The 24,079-nt window shown below is 43.2% G+C and overlaps 1 protein-coding gene across 37 annotated transcripts in view; it reads right to left on the bottom strand.

Annotated features, from left to right (window-relative positions):
- Positions 1 to 24,079, bottom strand: part of BIN1 (bridging integrator 1) — a 114,548-nt gene that overhangs the window by 56,154 nt on the left and 34,315 nt on the right. For all 37 annotated transcript variants that reach the window (XM_083489690.1, XM_083489702.1, XM_083489700.1 and 34 more), the window contains exons 2-5: positions 12,410 to 12,490; positions 3,470 to 3,524; positions 2,154 to 2,248; positions 499 to 594 (exon numbers count right to left, since the gene is read on the bottom strand). In XM_083489690.1, the coding sequence (XP_083345816.1) occupies positions 499 to 594; positions 2,154 to 2,248; positions 3,470 to 3,524; positions 12,410 to 12,490 (327 nt within the window). The remainder of the gene's footprint in view (positions 1 to 498; positions 595 to 2,153; positions 2,249 to 3,469; positions 3,525 to 12,409; positions 12,491 to 24,079) is intronic.

The following is a 24,079-nucleotide window of genomic DNA, read 5'->3' as shown; positions in this document are numbered from 1 at the left end:
GATTCGTGTGATTTTTATGTTTTTAGTCACACCAAGGCTAGCAGTATGTTAATTATTGGTTGTATGTTTTAAAATCGTATTGTATTTGTTTTCATGTGTTTATGAAGACAGGCAAGCTCTGAACTAATGATTTATTCATTGCTACGAAAGACTATGTTTTTAGAGCAAGAAGCCCAAGTCCTCTCTAGGGCTCAAGGGAGAGAAACAAATTGTATTGAACTCAATTTCAATTGTTGCCATCCTGGCAAGTAAAGATTCATCTTCAAGTCTTGCGCAGTGGTCTACTTTATCACTAAGGTTTGAGGGTGAAACCTCTGCATCACTCTGAACGACTCAAAAAATAGATAAAATCTGCTAGTCGTTATTTCCACCATTGCCCAAAGTAGACAAGATAAGATCCCACAGAGTTCCTTACAAAACTCTTCCTTAATGCATAATTCACACAAACTCCATTTTTTTAAAAAAGGAACACAACAGAAAGTAAAGGAAACTGCATACTTTTATGTCTGGGAACTGGCCGAGGTAGGTGTCCATAGTTAGCAGTGCCTGATCCACCAGCTTCTGATGAAAGTCTGTCCACAGCAGGTCACTGTTCTAGAAGAATATAAGGAAACATGTGATCTATCAGCAGCAACAGTGCAAAACATGGCAACACTATGCTTTTTTGTGGATCATTTCACACATTTGTCTGGAGGGCAAACCCAGACTTAGAAACGAGCTGCCATTGTTTCTCAAAACACTGATAGGAGTACCTGTAAGATACATGTCTCATACATGTCTCAGATATGTTTGTTATGTTGATATCTACTTTCTAAAGAGATGTGCATGTTAAAAAAAAACCCACTGGAAACTATGCCTAACCTCTTCTTTTTCTTCGCTTTTACAAAGCTCCTGTAACTTCAAATGCTACACAGACCTCCTGAAATTCAACAGGCAAAGAATTCATTGTCACTACATCTCCCATGCAGCGAAGGAAAGCTGGGTCTGCAGAATTTCTGTCTGCCATGCTGCAGGTGGGGGCTAGAAGCAGTCAGTGGAGAAGGGAGGCAATGCACACCAACAGTGGCATCACTATACCTTAAAGTGAAACATTATGCTTTTGTTGTTACAATGCAGAATATTTAAGATCACATGGCTGGTGTAGTGTGGCATAGAATACATTGGCCTGGTTCCAATGACATGACATTATATGAACAAGCCTGCTTAAGCCATGGGCTCATGTGTTCCTCCCACTCTACTCTCCCCCTACTTCCTCTGGTGAGGCCACAAGGAGGAAGCACCCACTTCCTACTTAAACCTAACAACAGTTTTTGGTTATAGCTGAAAGGGAAAAGTTGTGGTCAATTTCACTATACAGTGGAACCTTGGTTCTCAATTGGCTTAGTTGGCAAACAAATCGGCTCCTGGATGCCAAAAACCCAGAAGTAAGTATTCCAGTTTTCAAATGGTTTTCAGAAGCCAAATGTCCAATGCAGCTTCCGCTTGAGTGCAGGAAGATCCTGCAGCCAATCAGAAGCCCCACCTTGGTTTTTGAACGGTTTTGGGAGTCGAACGGACTCCCGGAACAGATTACATTCAAGAACCAAGGTTCCACTGTAGTTTACTAAAACATCTTCAGTCTTAATGATAAATCATGGACAAACAAGATCGGGAGCAGTCAGTGGCGAGGGCTGCTACTGCACACCTAGCCTCCCAGCAGCAGAGTTCCTGCTGCTTATCGGGAGGGAGATGTGGTGAAGAGGTTGATACTGTGTAGGCACAATGGCAGGAGTGCCTCCTCACTGACTGCTCCTGTACACAGGATGCCTCCAACTAGTTCCTTGGGACCACACTGGAGAAGGGGTAAGGGGCAGTGTGCATGCCAGAGGCTTCAGCAGATTTATTCATAGAATCATAGAATTGTAGAGTTTGCCCAATGTGGGGCTCAAACCCACAACCCTGAGATTGTCACTTAGTCTACCGACTGAGCTATCCACAGGTATCACAATTTGCTGCATTGGCTGGGATACATGCATTGATAGATGCAGTGGTGTTGTCCAAACCAGGTCACTGTGCTATAACCCCAAAATCAGTTCAACAGCTATAGTCCCTATGAATGAATGAGGGAATGCAGATCGTAATACATAAGTGATGCTAATGGAACAGAACCTCACCTCTGATATTTTGTTAGTATCATCTCTTCCCGGCCAATCTGGCTCATACACTTCTTGCAAACACTCTGTCAGTTTCTTGGAGGCTTCGTGCATTGCTTGGAGATAGAAAAAAAAAAAGAGACTCCAAATTTTGAATGACACAGTAGCGTCCCATCAAGTACCCAACCCAAAAAGCGAACAGGGGAAATGAATCTTCCTTATTGACCAAGGCCTTATCCCAAACCCATGGCAATTCTTTAAGAGAATTGTTTCCAAGGCAAGCAAAGCAGGGCGTATATAACACAGAGGCAACACACACACAAACCAAGAGCTATTATATATATAACATATATTCCTCTAGTGCAGGCATCCAAGAGAGAAGTATAAATTTTTGTTTAAAAAATGTGTAAACCAATACTTTTGGAAGTGGCCAATTTTTAGATCTGAACATAAATAGATAGGGGGGGTAGGGTTTGCATTTACATTTAAGTATTTACTTGGTCAATTTTTACAATGGACTGGATTTCTCTTTCTCTCCCTTCTCCCCTCTCTATAATCATAGAAAGCATATTGAGAGATCCTATATATAAACAAAAATATTAGAAAGAGAAAGGGGAGAGAGGGACCAACTGAGAAGTTAAGCTTCCCATTTCAATTGTTTGTCTAAACTCCATCCTGCATCAAAGGAATAAGTGCATCTTATAGAAGATGCCACTTACCGGTTACTGATCACATGAAATGCCACAGAGGGCAAATCCCTTGATAGCAAGTGATCCCAGCATTTATAAACACCACTGGAGTCTTGTCTGAACATTGTGTTTTTGTGGCATGCACCCAGGGGATGAGAACTTCCCATGCTACATTAGAACAAAGTAGCAGCTGCCCCTGACAGATATTTGCTGTCCTCCACTGAAAGTTCCTGAAACTGCTTAGTTCTGTATGTGTAGTTTTCTCTAATTAACGCAGACAGTGCCTCTTGGCTGGTATACTGGAGTGGCCAGTGTGGTGGGGCAGAGCACTGCTGCTTACCTGAGCAGGGTAGGGAGGGGTCAATGCCACGGTGTGGTTGGGACTATGTGGCACAGTGACATAGCCTAATCCAGTGCTCCCTCTGGTGCACCCATACAGCCCTGACTTCACTTCCACCTTCCCCCATCCCAGAACTGTCCAGGTAAGTAGCAGTGACTCCGCTGTTGTGAGAGGGCAGCTCTGTAGCATCGCCCCACCATGCTGGCCACTCTTGACACCAAGAATAAGACACACACAAGCCCTGAGAGCATTTTTAGAATTGTCTTCTGTGGGGAGAATGACATCACAGCAATTTTTCCAGGTGTTACCTTTTACTGAAGCCAGGTATGTCCGGAGATCCTTCTGCAGCTTGCTTCCCTCTGTCTGAAAAGACAGTAAATGGAATCAATAAGTAGGCTACACAGCAGCAAAATAAAATAAAAGGCAACAGTTTGTTTCCAGGCACAAGTAATCAAAAGTGCTGGTGTTGAATGAATGTTAGAATGATGTCAGAATGAAGTTAAGTGGTTTAAGCAGCAATGTTATAAAGGTGTATGTAAAAATGGATTGTTAACAGGTGAGAATCCAAAGTTATAATATATTATGTTAAAGGACTAAGATAAAAACAAAGAGGGAAAGAAATTGCTAAATTAACTAACTGAATTGGAATACAAAAAAGGGAGGCGTGAGGAGGTCAGGGAAACAAGGAAATGAATGTCAAGTATGGAAAGACTGATGTATTTTTTTAAAAGTGTTTTTTATCTTTTTTTGTATTTGTATTTTTTCTTTTATTTTTTCTTTTGTCTTTCTTTTTCTTCTTTTTTTAATTCATGTAATTCTTTTCTTTGAAACCTTAATAAATATCATTTAAAAAAAACACACAAAAGTGCTGGTGTTGATCTTTCAAGCTCTCAAGAAAGGGTGGGGAACCTGTGGCCCTCCAGATGTTATTGGACTCCAACTCCCATCAGCCCCAAGCAGCATGGTCAACGGTCAGGGGTTGTGAGATTTGTAGTACAACAAGTGAAGGCCCACAGATTCACCAACCCTGCTGCAAAGATCAGGATGCTTAGAAGAACAGCCTTCTCCCCTGTGAACCTGCCTAATCTCTAGGATCAACCTTTCACTATGCTTTCACCATGGGAGTGGCAAACAGAGAGAGGGCCTTCTTAGTGGCGGTGCTCCATTTATGGAACACTATCCCCAAACAAAGCCTTCACTTACGTGCCAGGTTAAGGCCTTTTTATGATGTCATTTGATTAATCAGAGAGTGTTCCCTTATTTCAACAGTCTACTTCAGAGAAAGGCAAACAAGAACGACAACCTTAATTTCATCAACTACAAGCACCACCAAGTACTTGGCAGCCAAAGTAGGGCCCCCAGTTTGATGCTGAATTGCAACTCCTTCTTGCGAGGGATCCTTTTCCAGCTTTGATTCTCAGACTTGACCAGCATTTCCAACACCTTTCAGATATGGCAGAACCTCTCCTCTCCCAATGGTTCTGTCTTCACAACTTATTTCCAAAGAACACAAAGGGTAGAGGATAGTCATGTGCTGGTTGCCCTTTCACAGCTATATTTAACAAATGGTTGAGCAGGATTTTCTGCTACCACAAAAGCAGCTGAAGATCTTCCAAAAGGAGGATGCAGGGAAAGGGTGGGGGGTGCCATGGTCTGACAGTCATACATAATATTGCATTTCAATTTTTCTTTCATCTCAGTAAAGGGGGCTTTAAAGAGAGCAAACTCACAGAACATCTGCCTCAGGTGCTACTAAGCTTTGAGGAGGCGTTTCCTACTATTATTCTCCTCTTTCAAGTACTGCAGTTAAGTAATCTTAAACTAAATTTAGACTCCAGACTTACCGGTTGTTTGGATGGCATTGTATGTTATTTCACTTATTTTGAAATAAGTGAGAAAGTCATGTACTGAGGGTCCCTCCTGCTCATTCTGTGGAATGGGGCCCTGCCTGGATGGCTGCCCCCATATCCTGCCCCATTTAATGGCACAACTGCCTGTCTCTTGCACAGTTACATCGTTCACCTGTTCAGATTGCTAGCTGTCATTTCATAGCAAATCCCAACACATCCTCAAAGTCCTCACAGGGAATGAATAATGGAAAGGAGAATAAAAGGAAAGGAGCAGGATGGATAAGGTTGTTTAATCAATCCCAGCAGCTCACAGTTGATTCCCGAGAACAGATTTGCTATTTAGACAGTTGATACGAACATTTTCAGCTAGCAACTTTGCTGCTTTAAGGAACCCTTTTTCACCCTTCAGTCACAAGAGAGGCTCATTATTCCTGCACACCCAAATGTCTCTGTGGCTAAATGAGTACCACAAAATTAGAAAGTTAGAAGGGGGGGGTGGAGAAAGAAACTGCCTTCCCCAACCTGGTACCTTCCAAACATTCTGGACTATGGCTCACATCAGCCCCATCCGGCATGGCCACTGGTTAGGAAAGATGGGAATTGTCATCCAAAACTCTGGAGATACCAAGTTGGGAAAGGTTGACCTATGGAGAGCAGATGAGCTATTGCTTTGACCAAAGTAGGCTGTAACCATATTCTCACTTCTCTAACCAACAGAACAAGTCCATGTCCAACATCATTTCTAGCATTCCTCCCTCCCACAGAAGACCCTAACTGGTGTTCTGAACTCAACCACAACTCTCTCTGTAAGTCAAAAGAACATGCTGGGAATTATTTTTAGCATTGATGCTTTCCCTGCCAACCACTCCCACAAGCAGGGAATGTCTGCATATGCAGCCCACCTGTTCCCTGCCAGCAGATCAAGGCTGCCTCCCTGCACAAGCAGAGCCTTCGGGCAGCTCCAGGTGTAACAGAAAGAGGCATGAGAAAACTGCTTGTCACGTCAGCAGCTGCCATGCACGAAACCAGGATCAGTTCTTGATAAGCATCCATTTGCAAGCACTATAATACATAAACATTATGTGCCACTCTTAATAATATACACCCCCGAGAAGTCTGCAGTGAGAATTTAAAAAGTCAATGCAAACTTAACAAATGCAAAACACACGCTCTCTTGAAAGGAAAGAGTAGGCTATGCAATAAAACTACCAGTATTTCTGAAGAAGATAATAGTTTCAAGTCTGGTCCCTAAGAGATAGCAAAGCAGACACCAAGCCAGTTTGTTGAAGGGAATTCTACAATCAGTGTGTCACAGATGAAAATTATTGCCCCTGGTCACCACCCACCCTATGAGCTACATAGGAAGCTACCGTATTTTTTGCTCTATAAGACTCACTTTTTCCCTCCTGAAAAGTAAGGGGAAATGTATGTGCGTCTTATGGAGCGAATGCAGGCTGCGCAGCTATCCCAGAAGCCAGAACAGCAAAAGGGATCGCTGCTTTCGCTGCGCTTCTGGGATTCAGAATTTTTCCCCTTGTTTTCCTCCTCCAAAAACTAGGTGTTTCTTACGGTCTGGTGCGTCTTATAGAGCGAAAAATACCGTACTTTATTCAAAGACAGACCATTGGTCCCTCTAGCTCAGCATTGTTTACACTAGGGTTTCCCAAACTTGCTAGCCAGGGATGATGGGGACTGTAGTCCAGAAACAGATGGAGACCCACGTTTGGGAAACCCTGGTCTACACTGACTGGAAGTGGCTCTCAAAGATTCAGACAAGGGTTCATCTCCCAGCCCTGCCTGGAGATGCTGGTGATTAAACCTGGGACCTTCTGTATTCAAAGCAGATGCTCTACCACTTGAGTTATGGCAATCTACATCTCTTTCAGCTCCATTCATATCAGATGCTGGTATCTTACATTGAATATATCTTAAAATAGCTTTCTTGGATCCCAGAATGAAACCGGCTAAGGGAGCTGGGCATGTTTAGCCTGGAGAAGAGGAGGTTAAGGGGTGATATGATAGCCATGTTCAAATATATAAAAGGATGTCACATAGTGGTGGGAGAAAGGTTGTTTTCTGCTGCTCCAGAGAAGCGGACATGGAGCAATGGATCCAAACTACAAGAAATAAGATTCCACCTAAACATTAGGAAGAACTTCCTGACAGTAAGAGCTGTTCGACAGTGGAATTTGCTGCCAAGGAGTGTGGTGGAGTCTCCTTCTTTGGAGGTCTTTAAGCAGAGGCTTGAAACCATATGTCAGGAGTGCTCTGATGGTGTTTCCTGCTTGGCAGGGGGTTGGACTTGATGGCCCTTGTGGTTTCTTCCAACTCTATGATTCTATGATTCTATGATTCTATGATTCTATGATTCTATGATTCAAAGCTGAAGGAATGCAGTAGGTCAACATCTGGGGAGGCTGAAGAGCAAGCTTTCCTTAAGGTATATGCTTTTACCATAATGCTAATGGGACTGAGGTAGTAGCAGCTTTCATGTGACTACTAAGTTTGTGCCCAAGGCAAGCTTTGAACTGAAAGCTAATTTGGTGCCATAGCTGAATAAAATGAACTGTGAAGCAGAAGGTCCTTGGTTCAAAGCTTGCCTTTGAGCAATGAATTTATAAGCCACTCTCTCAGCCTCAAGATGCAGTGTCCCCATCTCCCTTCAATACAGGGATATCACTGTGAACCAGTAATACCGATCTATGTTCCTAATAGATGTGAGGAACTCTAGACATGTACACAAACAGTATTAATTGGCTGCCACAGCAGATATGTTTTGCCACTATAATGCTATGTAAGCTATCAAGAGCCAATCACATCTGAGCAAGCAATTGCAAGTGGGTCAGTGCCACAGCTGCATAGAAAACTAGATCGCCCCACAATGCATAAGGAGAAGCCAATATTGCCCATGGACTGTCAACTTCAGTTTGGGAATATATTGTACTTGGAGCAGCTTGTTTTCTGCTCTTTTGGCTTAACTATTCATGTTTCATTGCATCAATTCTGATACAAGAGGTGAACATTAATCAAGAATTTTGTAAAAGAGCAACAGGTAGATGCAAATAGCTACTGGCTATTATGTTTTCTAAGGGACGCGGGTGGCGCTGTGGGTTAAACCACAGAGCCTAGGACTTGCTGATCAGAAGGTTGGTGGTTCAAATCCCCGCGACGGGGTGAGCTCCCGTTGCTCGGTCCCTGCTCCTGTCCACCTGAGGTTCAAAAGCACCTCAAAGTGCAAGTAGATAAATAGGTACCACTCTGACGGGAAGGTAAACGGTGTTTCCATGTGCTGCTCTGGTTCACCAGAAGCGGCTTAGTCATGCTGGCCACATGACCCGGAAGCTGTATGCCGGCTCCCTCAGCCAATAAAGCGAGATAAGTGCTGCAACCCCAGAGTCGGTCACAACTGGACCTAATGGTCAGGGGTCCCTTTACCTTTACCTTTATTATGTTTTCTGAAAAACAGTTCTTGATTCTTTTTCCCTGTAGCCCTTGGCACAACCCAAAATCTTCTCTGCACCTAGTCTTGATGTAGTCTTCTGAAGTCTATATTCTGTCTACTCTGTTTACACTGCTGACTGTGGGTCTTTTTTAAAAATCCTGCTCTGAAACATCTTTTCTCCTCCCGTGCCCCCATTTTTACCATTTTACTGAAAATAATTTATCTGAAGACAAGTTCTGGGAGGCTCAGACGCTTGCTCACTACTCTGTGACATTTCAGCTGGGTCTTAATAAAATGTATTTATACACCTTTTGCTTTGGGGGCAGGGGGTTCTAATGGCAAGAGGAAGCATGCAGCTATCTGCAGGATTTTGTACAGCAGCTTATTCTGATGGAAATAGCGCAAAGGACAGTAACTGAATGCAGATCATCCTAGGAGGAAGAATCCTCCTCCTCCTGACCATCCCCAGTTGTGCTGCTCGTCAAACTCCAGAGGGGCCTGAGACCACCGGAATGTTAGCACCGCTGCCAAAAAACAAGTCATGTTCGGCTTGTGTGTCACGTAGCAAAGTCAGCCTCTAAGCAAAGAGGGAGGGAGATCTCGTGCCATTCGCAGAGTAAAAAGGAAGCACGCTTGTCGTTCTCTGAATGGACATACAAGGTATTTAGAACAAGATCCCCCCCCTTCCCTCCCCATTCAGGAAAAAGAAAAAGATGACAGCGCTGTGCAATGAGAGAGACAGCTAAGTTTATATCTCTTCCACTTTCGCAGCAGACCTTGTGCCTGCATGGACTGTAACAAAAAGAGACTCTCAGCCCAGGGCAAATCAAAGACAGCTGCCTGTCTTCACAGGAACACAGCAAACAATCGGTCCATTTTGCAGTGGATGCCCAGAAGCCATTTCCATCCTTCCTGGAATACCAGCTTGAATACAGAAGGCTCTTTAGCTGCACTGGATCAGCTTTCTTTGGTGCTCTAGTTGCCCCAACTATAATTCCACGGTTGTGGAAATAGACTGCTGCTTATACCAGCCTAAATGTAAGCAACTGGCTTGATGAACAATGAACATATACTGGGCTATTTTATACTTATACTAGCAGAAGTAAATACAGAGACCTGGGCAATCAAGCAAAAGATTATCCACAAAGATCCATTTGTGGAGTGGGAGTTGTGCCCCTTTCTACATGTAGAGGAGAGGGAGAAGGAGAAGAAGGACTGGGTAGCCACTTGTGGTCTGACCACAGTTGGGAATGTAGGGCAGTACCAGCATCAACAAAAGCCCATGTTGTTTGGTTGTTTGTTTTTTTATACCCCAGCTTTTTTTCCCTGATGGTACTCAATGCAGCTTACAAATAAAAACAAGAATCACTAAAACATAAATAATAATTAAAAAACAAGCAAACGCTAACAGAACTAAAACTATATATACATACATAAAATATGTTTAAAACATACAAATAATCACAGAAAAGCTGCTATTTGGCACCAGAGGGAAGCTGACATTTTTTCCCCTATTCATTCAAAACCTTGTCCACACCATCAGTTTAGAACAATATATTTAGTGGTGTTCTTACTAATTTGCTGCACATCAAAATGGAAGTGCTCATGTTTCAGAATTCTTGCATCTTCCTACCCATCATGCAATAAATACAGTTCCTCTCCCAGCTAACACCTCCATGACTGTCCTGGCTCCCACTTGTGGACGTAATACTCAGACTCTCTGCTTGGTCATTACAAAATGTTTTATTCCAGAATTTGCTACATGACCTAAACATATATCAAGTTGGAAGGTACACACTTAGCAGATTATTGCAAAGCTCTAGGATACATGGTTAGGTGTAAGCAAAGACATTGTCTCAAGACTTGACGTGCCCCCTGAGCTACCCTTCTGAAGAGGAGGGTGGGGACAATCGTTCACAGAAATCCCATCCTGAGCCGTGAGAATGGGCAAGGAGGCATGCTTGTGGGTCTGCTCATGCCACCACAATCAGCATCACATCCTTGTAAGACAAAGTCAATAGTGCGAGTTCACTGTCTGACCTAGGGGGGAAGCATTTTGCTAGCAAGAGATTGGAGCACAGCCTGGTTCAAAAACCTTTCTCTTGGCACTCAGGACATCCACTGTCACTGAACTTCCTCCTGGCAAGCTGCTGGGCCCCTCCCCAGAATTGGTTTCCCAACTCACATACTATTCTTCCTTCCCATCTGACCAGCCCTGCCAAAAGGTCTCCATAGGGCTCATGAAAATTATTACCCTCAAGACTGAATTACTAAAACATGCTCTTTATGGAAGTGGGCCCTTGGGTCTAGTCTGGAAGCTGCAGCTAGACGGATGATGAGAAGAAGCTACTGCCAACATACTATATGTGTGTTAAAATACCTGCAGTGGCTTCCTATTTGCCACCAAGCCAAATTCTAGTACTAGTGTACAAAGCCCTGAATAACTTAGTCCAGAGGTTTTCAATCTTTTTGGGTCTGTGGCTCCCTTGACCAACTTCATTCTTTCTGTGGCACCCCTGTGGGGCTCAAGAGTCCAGTTATGCCACCCCTTGCCTGCAAAGCCAACAATCCCTCACCCCTTTTGATTGTGATTATATGCATTTACACTTCTGATTTTTTTAATTTCTGAGGATTTACATTTTTGGGGTTTAATGTTGATTTTAAAATTTTGTATATTTTTGTCATTGTATGCTGTTTTGAGACCTAAATACTGAAAAGCAGGATTTTTTTTAAATAAATACTATTGCAAGTACTGCATGAAACAAGTCTGGGATGTATAACAGCAGGCACCTGCCAGATTCACATTACTTGTCTACACTGCAACGTCCCTGCTGCTTTGTCAACATTTGTTCATAAGGTTTATAATAACCACAGTAGCTGCATATTCACACAGTATGTGGCACTTTAGTACTGAAGTCTTCATCTACTTGAAAAAGCCTTGCAAACAACAAGGTCAACCCCCCTCCCACGGTTGCCTGCCATTTCAGGACATTGTGAGGCAAATTAAACATTCCAGGCAAATGCACTGAATAATGCCCCAACGTTTAAATCATCATCATATCATATCCTCAATGAGTTAGACAATACAGGATAGCCTTGGGAGGCTGCTATTTTGAGTCAAGGGAGGCCGTTGCTGAAGCCTTCCTCAGCACACACACACAAATTGTTTCGCTCAAAATTTCCAAGCTGCCTTTCTACATGAACTTATAGGTTCTGAAAGAGGCTGGTTTTAGCTTTAGCTTTGGGGTTTTTAAAATCATGTTCAGGGCATTTTTACATTTGCATGCTGCACACACATAACAAAAAAAAAAAAAAATCCCAATGGATTTGACCAAAGGTCCATCTAGTACAGCAGCTTTTTCCTCACAGTGGCCAAACCACCTCAGACAAAGCCACAAGGATCTGTTTACTGTTGTTTCTTTGCTATTTGTGCTCTCTGCCATTGTGCAAAGCCAGCTCAGAAGTGCTTGTGCAACCCCACTGAAGGAGATTGCTAACAGCTTCATGGTGAAGGAGGGACAGAAGAGTCTGTTGCATCTTGGCCAATAGCCAGTCTGTTGCATTTCCATGCTGTTCATGGAGGAAGGCCCCTTTCTTCCACCAATTGTTAGCACGGAAGCCAAGTTAGTTGGTGAAGGAGAAACAGATCACACCATCTCTCCTTTGCCAGCCTGGATGAAATTCCACATATTTCCCTTCATGGTTAAATATGAAGGCTGTAAGATTCGGTCCCATTTCATTAAAAAGATTAGTAGTACTGGCTTAAAAGTATAATGTAAGAATATGGTGAAATTTGAAGTTATGTTAATATGTCTTCCTCCTACTGGTATCATTCTCACCCAGCCTCAGTTCCAACTATGAGTCTGCGCATAGTATGTGAAACCCTTTCAAGGATACACTCATCAAAGGTTAAGGAATGGTCAAGACTGACTGTTCGTATATTTAAAGTTGCTTACCAGTTGCTTGTTGAAGTTATGTACACATTGTTCAAATTGCTCGTCTTTTGTTTCATCAGCTTTGCCAAGTTTCTGAAGGACCTGCACATGCACAGAAAAAGAGAACAGAGAAGGGTATTGAAGTCACAAAATTTGAACATTTGCAACCAATAAAAGACAATTCGAGAGGAGAGGGGTCGCTGTTTCAGCTTTACTGAGTGGCAGAGAACAGGGGGCAGGTTCAAACACTGGGAATGCCGCTTTTAAAGATCTCAGGAAACACTTCAGGAAAAATCCCTCTGCTTGGAGAATTTGGATGGCCACTGCCCATTGCAGAAGACAGTACTGGATGAATAGAGTGACTGCATGTCTTACTTTATTGTGAATAGTCCTCCAGTTTTAAGGGCTTTAAAGGAAAATAAACCATTAGAAGGGAGATTGGACCTTGGACAGCAGAAACCTTGCCTTTGCCCCTCAAAAGCACTGAACAGCAAGCTGAGCTGTTACACAGATCAGTCCCTCTCATTATGATGAAATGTATTGCATTTCTATATCAATTATAGGAACGTTTTCTAAATTTGCATATAAGCATATGCAAATTATATGCAAACAAGCACCCTCCTTTTTTGGTGATGCATAAATGGCCACCCTATGGACAAGATAGACCAGTGGTCAGTCTTGATATAAGGCAGCTTCCTAACATCAGTTGCTTTTCTCTGGTTTTCTCTCCTGCATCACAAAGCCAATGTTTAATAGTTAGAAAAATTCAGCTAATAAAGTGGTACTAAATACAAAACTATAGAGTTGCACTTCATTTACTTAACTTTGCACTGCAGACCAGTTTACCAACTCTTTGGAAATGCAACATATAAATTGAAGGGGGTTCGGATGACTCACAGACTATATTTCTCATGCAAAACTTATTTGTCCAGCCCTTGGCTGAAGAAGAGTGGTACTGAAAAATCTGCTGAACAGACAATATAAACCACTGTGCAGGTCCCCCAAGAGAAACTTCAGTTAATCTCCTCTCACAAATAACCTATTTTGTGAAAGAGGAAAATTCATATGCTGGAGGCATAAATGTTATCTTCAGATTTTTAAAAAAAATATTAAGAGTTTCAGCCAGAACTGGAACTAGCTTGGGAGAGAGTCCTGTTGTTATCATTCTGCCACCAGGAAGGCTTGGAATAACCATGGCAACCAGCCAGGCCTCTCTTAGTACCAAGAGTCCTTTTTAACAATCAAGTTCACCCACCATTCCAGGCGGAGTAAATCTTAATCAAGACACTTTATTTATCAGCCCTTCCCTTTTAACACTCTTGATTCAAGTGGGTCGCTGAAAGTGGAGTTGCCCACACAACTAACCCAAGGCTGTTCAGCTTGAGTGACTAAAGGGGGGAGAAGCAAAGGACACAAACAGTAATGTATGTAGATAGCTTCAGCTGCCACAAATCACACTTAGGGCTGTTTCAGATGTGCATGTAAAATATTTTACATGACCACCTAAAAATGTTACCAGCTGATGCAGCTCATGCATGAAATCATGAAGTTCCACTTATGAGGGAACTGGTATGAGCAATGGCTACTTATCAAGTGGCAAACCCAATGACACTTATCCAGTGACACATAATATATGACACATAATATTTGGAACCGACCTATGGAGAGAAGAAAGTTTGAAGAATCCGGCAAGATCACACACAAGGTCCCTCTAGTCTGGTATTCTGTTTCCAACAGCTTGCCAACCAGATGCCTGTGGAAGGCCGATAAGCAGGACATACTGACAACAGTCCTCTCTTGCTGCTCTACAGCAACTAGCTATTCAGAGGCAGGCTGCTTGTGATCCTGGAGGTAGTTTATAGCCATTATGACTAGTAGTCATTTAAAGCTACATGGATACGTTCAACTGATCCATCAAAGCTTCCTGGTTTGCAGAGGAAACTATAGTTTGTAACCAACAAACTATGGCTTCCTGTTAATCAAACATAGAAGTTTCTAATCTCTTCCAATTACATGCAGAGGAAGGGGGGAGTCATTGTCAGTCCTCCGCACTATGGCTCAGGCTTCAGAGTATCATCTAAGTGCAGCCATTCTCCTTAGGGTGCATTAGTATTCCTGCTGTTTAGAAACTATCCGTGTGTGTGTGTGTGTGTGTGTGTAGCATTCCTGGAGGGGAAAGTGGGGAATCAGTATATAAAGAACCTCCTCATTCACCCAACACTGATAACAAATACAGAAGATGTGGCTACCTCCTTGTTTGTTGGCATGACAGAGCTCAAGACACAACCCACATATCAACTACCATATTTTTTGCTCTATACGACTCACTTTTTCCCTCCTAAAAAGTAAGGGGAAATGTGTGTGCGTCTTATGGAGCAAATGCAGGCTGCGCAGCTATCCCAGAAGCCAGAACAGCAAGAGGGATTGCTGCTTTCACTGCACAGCGATTCCTCTTGCTGTTCTGGCTTCTGAGATTCAGAATATTTTTTTTCTTGTTTTCCTCCTCCAAAAACTAGGTGCATCTTGTGGTCTGGTGCGTCTTATAGAGAGAAAAATACGGTATTTAGGCCCTGCTTAGAGATACCTACTTCAAACTCTAAGAATCCCTAGTATGCAAGCACTGAATTTAGAAAGAGATCCCAGATTCCCGTTCATTTCACACTGTCATTTTCAATTTAGTCATATATGCACACACATATAGACAGCTGATTCTCTGTAGCATTGCAACATGCATCACAAAGCACTCAGGTTTCAGAGTATCATTCTGTCCAAGTGTGCAAAAACATCACTGAAGACCAGTATTTAATCACTGAGTGGGTGGCTAGCTAAGCAACATCCTCTGCAGAAATTGGAGCTCTCCGAACTCAACCAGTCTGGAAACACAGAAGGCTATGTTAGCAGGGAATGTGATACGCACTTGGCCACCAACTTGTGTTTCCACCACGCCTGTTATAAATCCACCTAGCCTTTTGGGGTTGGGGGAGGAAGTTCTCCTGCTCAAGGCCTTACAGACCCCTTTTTTTTTTCATAGTGCCCTTTGGGGGCTAATCTAAGCTATCAGATGCCATTATTCTAAGCTAAATGGGTTATTTCGTTGGTATGCTAACTTGTTGGAATTTGTTGTTTCAATTGTTTTAGCTGGTTTTGCTGTTAGATTTTATGGGTTTGTATTTGCACATGTTTGTAAACGACTTTGAGAAGCAAATTGGCCTTAAAAAGCAATCTAATAAATAATAAGAATGCAAACTGCACATTTTGAAGACTATTCCTGAGACAGCATTTTTAAAGTTGCATTTTGCATGCATACCATGCATAAGAAATCAAAGGTACACAATTGTCTGCTACTCCTTTTTAAATATCCTGCTACCCATTGGAGGGTAGCAATTCATGCTGTGCACGCTCGCACGCTCTCTCGCTCTCTCTCTCTCTCTCTCTCTCACACACACACACACACACACACACACAACACTTCTATCCATCACGATTGCTTGCAACCTTCACCAAGGTTGCAAACAGCCAGGCAGGTGAACTCAGCACTATGCAAGATCAATCTGCCAAGTCATTTTTCATTTGCTCCACACATCCCCTGATTAGGCTGAGAAGATTAAGGTTTATCCGCACATATTTAAAGAGACCTCAAATCAATTTTCTCATAGCAATACAGCATTACTTGACAAAATTTACAGTTTGCAAAGAGGGAGCAGGGAAGAATTGGGATAGTTAAGTGTGTGTGTCTTCACCTCTTATTCCAGAATGCATTTGAAAAGCCAAATAACAAAATTTCAATCCTTTCTAGAAAATGCACAACTCTGGATAAGGGGTCTAGAGAGCTCCATGTTCCAATAGCTATCGCAGTGAGAGACAGTAAAATCAAACTCCAAGAGCAAATTCTGGTAGTTCTTTCAAAATATTGAGGTGGTCATATTTATAGTTTCACACTAAATACAGAAAGTGTAAGAGTAAATGGCAAAGCTGAAAGGAAATAGGATGTGTTTTAAAAAGATTTTTAAGCTTTGCGCCATAGTCCTTCTAGGCAGCAGTTTGGAAAACCCTAATGCAGAGTCTTCTTTGAGAACACAGAAGGAGTTGCACACTTCTTTGGCTCCCAGCCACCATCCTCAATTAGAACAAGGGAATAGCTAATACAAAGAGCCATTTGACAAAGCATAGGCTGACTCACAAGTAAAATGATCAATTCTAAACTAGGGAAAGGGTCATTTAACAAAGATAAGAACTCAGAATGTTACACAAGCTCAAAGGTGACACAGAACAAGCAACTAATGTAGAAAATGCTGAAGGTCTGTCTAGGGCACATGTGTACGAGCTCAAAATTTATGTGAAGCTATAGTTCCCAAGAAGCCTGATTAATTAATTACTATGTATTTTTAATAGTTCAGCTTTGAGTTTGCAATGGTTCAACTCAGAGGGCCAAATGAGATAAAATATGAAATTGATCTTTCTGTTTTAAATAATGGACGGGGTTTTTTATTTTAAAAAAAATGAAAATTGGACTCCCAGCCAGTGGCGTAGCGTGGGGGGTGCAAGGGGGGCAGGCCGCACCGGGCGCAACATCTGGAGGGGGCGCGCTCGCTGCCTCCGGAGTCGCCGAAGAGCCTCAGGCACAGGCTGTAGCAGAGCCGCATGTCTCGCGGCGCCCGGCTGAAGGCGCCCGGCAGGCAGCGGCTCTCAGCGCTCGCCGCGGAGGACGCGCCAGGCAGCCCCTCCTCACAGCCCCGCCTCCGCTGCTGCTGCTGCAGCTGCTGGGCCGTTGCATTTTCCTCGCCTCTCTGCCCCCCTCCTCCTCCGGGCAAGCGGCGTCGTTTGGGCAGCAGCGCCAGCGGCAACTCGCAGGTTAGGGGTTGGGGGGGCGCAAATTACGTGCCTTGCCCCGGGTTAGGGGGCGCAAATTACTTGCGTTGCCCCGGGTGCTGACAACTCACGCTACGCCGCTGCTCCCAGCAAGTGGGGAAGAAGGAAATTAACATTTTCCTCCCCTGCCACGGTCCTAACTAAAATCATTTCTGCAAATCGTGCTCTTTGGCATTCCTATGAAAAACTTCCTCCTAATGCAAAATAGCAGTTTCTGAGGAGCAAGTGCAGAAAAAGCAGAAAGGGTTAAATTTCTCTCCCTGCTGCAAATTCACAATAGTTACCAACCTCCTGTCCCAAGAAACTATTATTTACAAAACTTCAGGACTGGGTTCAGCCAGCTTTAACCAAATACTGAGTGTAACTTCTCTACACTCCAAAACAACTAGGACCATGGTGATTTGGATTCAAGTTCCTACTCAGCCATGAAGCTAAACAGATGACCTTGCTCTCTAACCTACCTCACAGGGTTGTTGAAACAAGCAGTGGAGGATGAGACCGAGGAGAAAAAGAGGGTTGAGAGAACTACCATATTTACTTGAGTCTAATGCGCCATTGAATCTAATGCGCACCTCAATTTTCAGAACCTTGAAACCAAAAAAGGTATTTGCTGGAGAATGTAAATGTGTCATCAAATCTAATGTGCACCTTAATTTTCACAATGTAATTTTGTCCCAAAAAAATGGTGGGAATTAGATTTGAGTAAATAAGGTAAGTAAGGTGCCCTGAACTTATTGGAGGAAGGGTGGGATAAATCTGAAATAAATACATATTTTAGTCATATTCGAAAACAGTGTTACTAACTCCAATATATAAGCTAGGCACCAAATGGCTCCTTATACCAGAGTTAAGGTTACCCAAAAAGAATGCCTAGTTGCCATTTTTGGGCCAGGTGGCTTGAAACACTTATTTTTCAATACAACTTTTTGGTTCCTTGAATTCATTCTCTTTGTGCAGATACAATATAATGGATAGAATTCTTCAGGATGTGTTGCTAGTGTGAGAAAACAGTCAAGATTCAAGGATCCCCAGGCACACACCTCCAGAAGATGGAGAGGTCAGGCATCATCCTGGCACCTGGGCATCTTCACTTGGTTACAAAGTGGCTGATAGCCAGGTGCAAAATGCACTTGGTGAATTTTGAATGCCGTCTGAAAACCGCACAGGCTATACCACTTCTTGCAACTGTTGACTTTCTAAGAGAATTCAGGCTTTATATGTTACCAGGTTCTTAAAAGGAGAGTCCACTGTAAGAGTGTGTAGATCAGAATGTATAAAGTGCTGCTTATAGGCATGCATGATGTGCAAAAGCCCTGAAAAGCCTTGAATTATTGGGAGGGGGGGCACAGTTAAATGGCTCTTAATCTCAGGGATTTCCAGCAACTGGAAGGTACTATTCCAAACCCTGTGCCTCTGTGATGATGGTCAATGCCTTATATCAGCCTCCCCCAATCTGGTGCCTTACAGTCATTTCTCACTAACCACAGCTAGCATGGCCAATGGTCAGGAGTAGTCAGAGTTGGAATCGCATAACATCTAGAGGGCATCAGATTGGGGAGGGCTGCCTTATATTACAAGGCATCCCACTTCAGGCCACTGCCATATTTTGCATGTGGAAGGGCTTTCTATGCAAGATCTACTCCTAAAAAAATTCAGACAGAATTCAGAATCTCTGCAAGGGGCTCCTCTTGGAGAGGCAGATGATGCAGCAGATATTTGGCTCCAGAATCAGGAGAAATCGCCATTCAGAGGGAGGGAAGGGGTGTTTGCTGTGCTCACACGACAGCAAACAGGGAGGTGGTGTTGGCTGTTGACAAGAGGCAGCACCCAACCCCTGGGAATTGGAACAGGACCAAACCCAAGATGAAGTGGAAGACTTCAACTGACCTTCCCACCCAAGTGTGTCCAAATCAGATCCAGACAGATCCTCAAGAGAAATGCTTTGGTACAAAACCTTTTGCTGAAGCAGCAGATGGCAAAGAACGCAAGCAACATCAGTTATGTGTGTCCGTTTTGGCCACTAATGAACTGTGAGCTCATAGGATGACATCCACCCCCTGGAGAAGTAAGTGCAAGTGGTGTCAGATTAGACCGTTCCCAGGCAGCTATTGGCGCTCCGCTCTCCCCCATCCTCCCCCTGCGTAACGCCATCGCGCTTAATCTGTCGGATCATTGCAAAGCCAGATAAAGTTAGTTAGGATTGAAACTTCAGGCTCTTTGCAGCTATAAATGGAGCAGATTTGCCCAAAGACAGTTGATGGAAAGAACCTAGCAGAAGTCAATGTAGCACCCAGGATTGGCTCACAATGGCAAGAATTAGTTGTATGGTTGGAGGAGGAGGAGGAAAGGGAGGGGAAAACACGTGGCAGGCTGAACCAATGATCTAGTTGCATTTAAACTGTTGAATAACCAACAGCTCCTTGCTTCTGCCACATTCCTCCTGGAACCTACCATGTACCCAGAGAACTTCTGGCAGTTTTAACACCCAAAGATCAGCAATACAACACAGAGCCTGCAATTGCCCCCATATCACAGATGCAGTATGAAAAATAATGTTATACCTATTTTGCAGATATGGAAGTCTATTAGCAGGATATGACTTTTCACCTCCAATATCCTGGAACATCCTGGAATTTTCAATATGGGTTTTGGCAGAGACTTCCATAGGCCAGTTTTTTGTTTTGTTTTGTTTTACCCAGGATGCTCACAGTCTAAAACCAACATCCATAGTGTAAGAAGCTGAACAGAAATTCCACCAATGCAAATAATTAAGACCGAGACAAGCAAATTAATCAATAGGCTCAAGACATGCAAGACACCGGCATCTTCACAGACATTCAAGAGAGACAAAGGAAATTCATATGGGAGAAGGGAATCACAACATGGTGGCTTGCTCCAACCCCTGACCTAGAGCACCAGAAGAGAGCCTACCTGGGTCCACTGAAATATATCTAGGGTCCTATCTATACAAGCAGGATTCCCACATACCGGTAAGCTTTATCCACATTTAGGTGAATGCACAGGGATCAGAATGTTCAGAAACTTCAGCTAGCACAGAATTTAGTGCCCAGGTTGCTCACCAGGGTAAGATGGTTTTAACATATCACACCAATCCTGTCACAACTTCACTGCTCTAATTTGTTTCCGAGCCCAATTCAAAGTGATGGTTTTGACCTATGAAGCCTTAAATGGCTCAGGACTGCCATACAGTGGCGGAGCTTCATGCTCCAGCACCGGGGGGAGGAGAGCAGGCGGGGGGGCAGCCGTGATGGCACCCTGCTGGGATGGCGCTGCTGGGGACGGTGCTCCCCCCGCACTCCTCTTGCTTTGCCAGTGCTGCCATACCTCAAGGACCACCTCTCCCCATATGAACAGACCCGGACCCTGAAATCGTCACGTGTTGCTCATCTTTGTGTGCCTCCTCCATGAGAAGTCTGGAGAGTGGCAGCACAAGAATGGACCTTTTCTGCCATGGCTCCCCACTTGTGGAATACTCTCCCCCTCCCCCCCAGGAGGCTCGCCTGTCGCCTTCATTATATATATTTAGGCAGCAGGTGAAAACATTATTTGCCCAGACCTATGGCCTTTTAAATGTGTTTGGGATGTTAGGGGGGTTGTTATTATGTTATGTATTTATTTTTTTTATACCGTAAATCACCCTGTGAACTTCGGATTAATTAATTAATTAATTAATGTTATACACACACACACCACACCACACCACACAACACACACACACACATTTATTTCATCCAGACTGAACATCTGTTCAGGCTATCAATATTGAGTTAGAGGGTTTGTGGACTGGAGTAACAGGATCTTCTGGCCTACTGCATCTACTTCTGGGATAAAAAGTATCCTTAAGAAAATGTGGCACAGAATTCTTCAAGTGAGGAAATACTTAATATGAGCACACACCTTGAATAATTTTGCCCTTAAAAAGCTAAGAAGCTAGACTGAAGTTTTATTTTAATTTATTTTCCTGACTCAAAATAATAAACCATTGTGTCTTCTGAGAATATCTTCTGTTAGAAAGATACAATGCGGGGATGGCAGCCATTTCTAACCATATTGATGGTATAAATATTTTGCTTGTCTTATCTTACAAAGGAGTGCTTGTTAGCTGTATTTTGAGCAAACAATAATTTTCTGGAATTGAGATCACTGCAGAAACATCAAGGCCCCAAGCTCAAAATATGTTGTTGTTGTTGTTGTTGTTGTTGTTGTTGTTGTCGTCGTCGTCGTCGTCGTCATATTTTTTTATGTCCCGCCTTTTTTCCTGGTAGGGCCTCAGAGAGATTATTATCTTATGATGTTGCAACGAGCATCTTGTGGACAGTAACACTAAAGACTAATGGATTTGTTGTGGCATAAGCTTTTGCAGCAACTATCTACCTACCCAGTGGTGGGACTTTCAGAACAGCTTCCTTTGTCACAAAGACTAAACCCACAGAGAGGGGAGGATCAACTGGCCTTTTGAAAGATGCCACAAGACTCAGTGTGCACTCAGACATGGAGATTATTGCATGCGTCTTCCTGGTTATGATGTTAGCACTTCTGTTCCAGCTTCTATTGTTCCTTGTACATTACATTGCCTGTTGTGCTGTGAACTATGGCTTTTTCATCAGTGCATAGCCATGTAGCACCAAATTTCATTCACACCTGCAGTGTGACACAATGGACATCATGGAACATGTTGCCACCCTTTATGAGCATGTGTGTTTCTGTTCCCCAACTCATCCCCCATGTGCATGATGGAAAAGAACTGGATGCAAGAATACTACCCAACTTGGTCACATGCATGGTCCAAGAAAACAGTGGGGAAATTGCAGCGCAAAACTCCCACAAATTTTCCTGGTTAACAGGACTGCAAGCGAATTCTTTCTCAAAGCAATTAACACGGAAATGAGCAGTAAACATCCACTAGATTTCTGGAAGCGGCTTTTACGTTGTGTGAAAGATGACATAAAGCATGAAAATATCAGGAAAGGCAACATTGGGAAGATGGAATAAAGTGCCATCTGAACACAGCCTCATTGTGATTTGTAACCCTGCCCTAGTTTTTCAAAGAGAAAAAAACCAATCTGAGCATGACAAATCTCTTCTGAACTACATTTTCAAACAGTATCTTTCACAGCTTTTGAACCAGCAGGTGTGTGATTTAGATAGGAATAGCTGCCGTCTTTTTCTGTACTGCTTCAGCACAAGCAGAGGGCTCTGTCATAAGATATGAAGCCAACCCTGTCCAACAGTGCACCTTTCACCTTCATAAAGGCCTCAATCCATCTTGTGTAGTTTTCTGGTAAAGCAAATTTTGTATGACAGCAGGAGAAAAGCTTCAAGTGGCCTTTAGGTCATGCCACAGCATCAAGGTAGCTCGGAAAGTGACACGGAAAGAACATTAGGTCAGACAGGCAATTAGACCCTGCCCACCTTGCCCTTCCTTTACCTACAAAATACAGGGATTCCTTCGGAGGGTGACCACCACAATGTCTAAGGCTGCTGCTGCTGCCCCCATCCCAGGAGACAGACAGTGAGATTCAACATTGTGCTAAGGCAAATGCCCCATTGGTGCAAAAACATTGCAGCTTGCCAGTTGAAATAACCCCCCCTCGCCCATCCCACTATTTGGGGGGTGGGGTTTTCTGACCCCCCCCAACCCAATTTCAGGGGGCATGAAGAGGAGGGGTAAAGGCCTGCTGTGCAAATGGGAGCTCTCATGCAGGCCTTGTGCTGACTGAACTTGACAGGTGAATCCCACTCAAAGCCACACCGGAGCAAAAGGATAACACATCTTCTTGCATTGCAGCCTGCCGCCACTTAGTAAATGATACAGCCCAGCTATTTATTTTGAAAAGGTGCAATTTCCCCACCAGTTCAGATGCCCAACCGTATAATGATCATGTCTCTCTGGAAGTCCCTGTGGCTCAAACATATAATGGCCTGGGCTCACACATCACATTAAAGCAAAGGATGGCTAATGTTGAATGAGCAAATATGCAGCTGCACAAAGAGAAACTATTAGGCTTAAGGGCCTTTTTATTAAAGCAGATTGTGTGCTTTCTCAGTCATCCAAGTACAGCTAACATCTCGTGTACCAGAGCTGAAGTTAAGCCACATGGTCACTATTCTTCTAAACTTACTCAATATAAATACAGTTTCAAATTGGGACTGATCAACAGTACACGAGTGATTTCCTAGTCAGGTAAAAATGAAATCTGATCAGGCATTCACAGATTGATACGACTCAAACAATTTGTTCTAATTAAAATGCATCGTTGTTTCTACACTGTGGAAGCAGGAGCTACTCGCTATCAACGGTCAAGTGTTCTATAACCTGAATTTCCCAACTAAGTGCTGTTCAAAATTCAGAAGCAAGAACCATGTAAAAATATAAAACTTTTTGAAGGAGATAGAAACAACAAGCTGTAAACAGGGAAAGGAGAGAAAACCATGTTTCAATATTTAAGTGCCAAGAAGACAGAACAATGTGATTACCTACAGCCACAGGTTTACAAAAGTAGGAAAACGTTTTCTATCGAGGGCCACATTCTCACTGGGCAATGTGTTACAAGGAGCATACTGGCAGTGGGTGGAGGAGCTAAGCCAGTGGCAGGCACCCACTTCTTTATCCGAAAAACTTTCTTTAAAAAGAGCAATTTTGCAAGCAGTTTCATTGGGAAGTGGGGGGATTGAGACTGGCAGACATGCAGTAATGCCCACATGAAATAACCAGAGGTCTCTTCTGTTTCTTAATGAATATTGAATACCAAATTAAGAATGTTAATGGAAGTTTCAACTTAAGTGAAGTTTCTTGGTAAG

This window comes from Podarcis liolepis (assembly GCF_965112155.1).
Source record: "Podarcis liolepis genome assembly, chromosome: 1".
In the NCBI taxonomy this organism is placed as follows: Eukaryota; Metazoa; Chordata; class Lepidosauria; order Squamata; family Lacertidae; genus Podarcis; species Podarcis liolepis.
The sequence above is the reverse complement of the archived record's forward strand: the minus strand, read 5'-3'. Positions and strand labels throughout refer to the sequence as shown.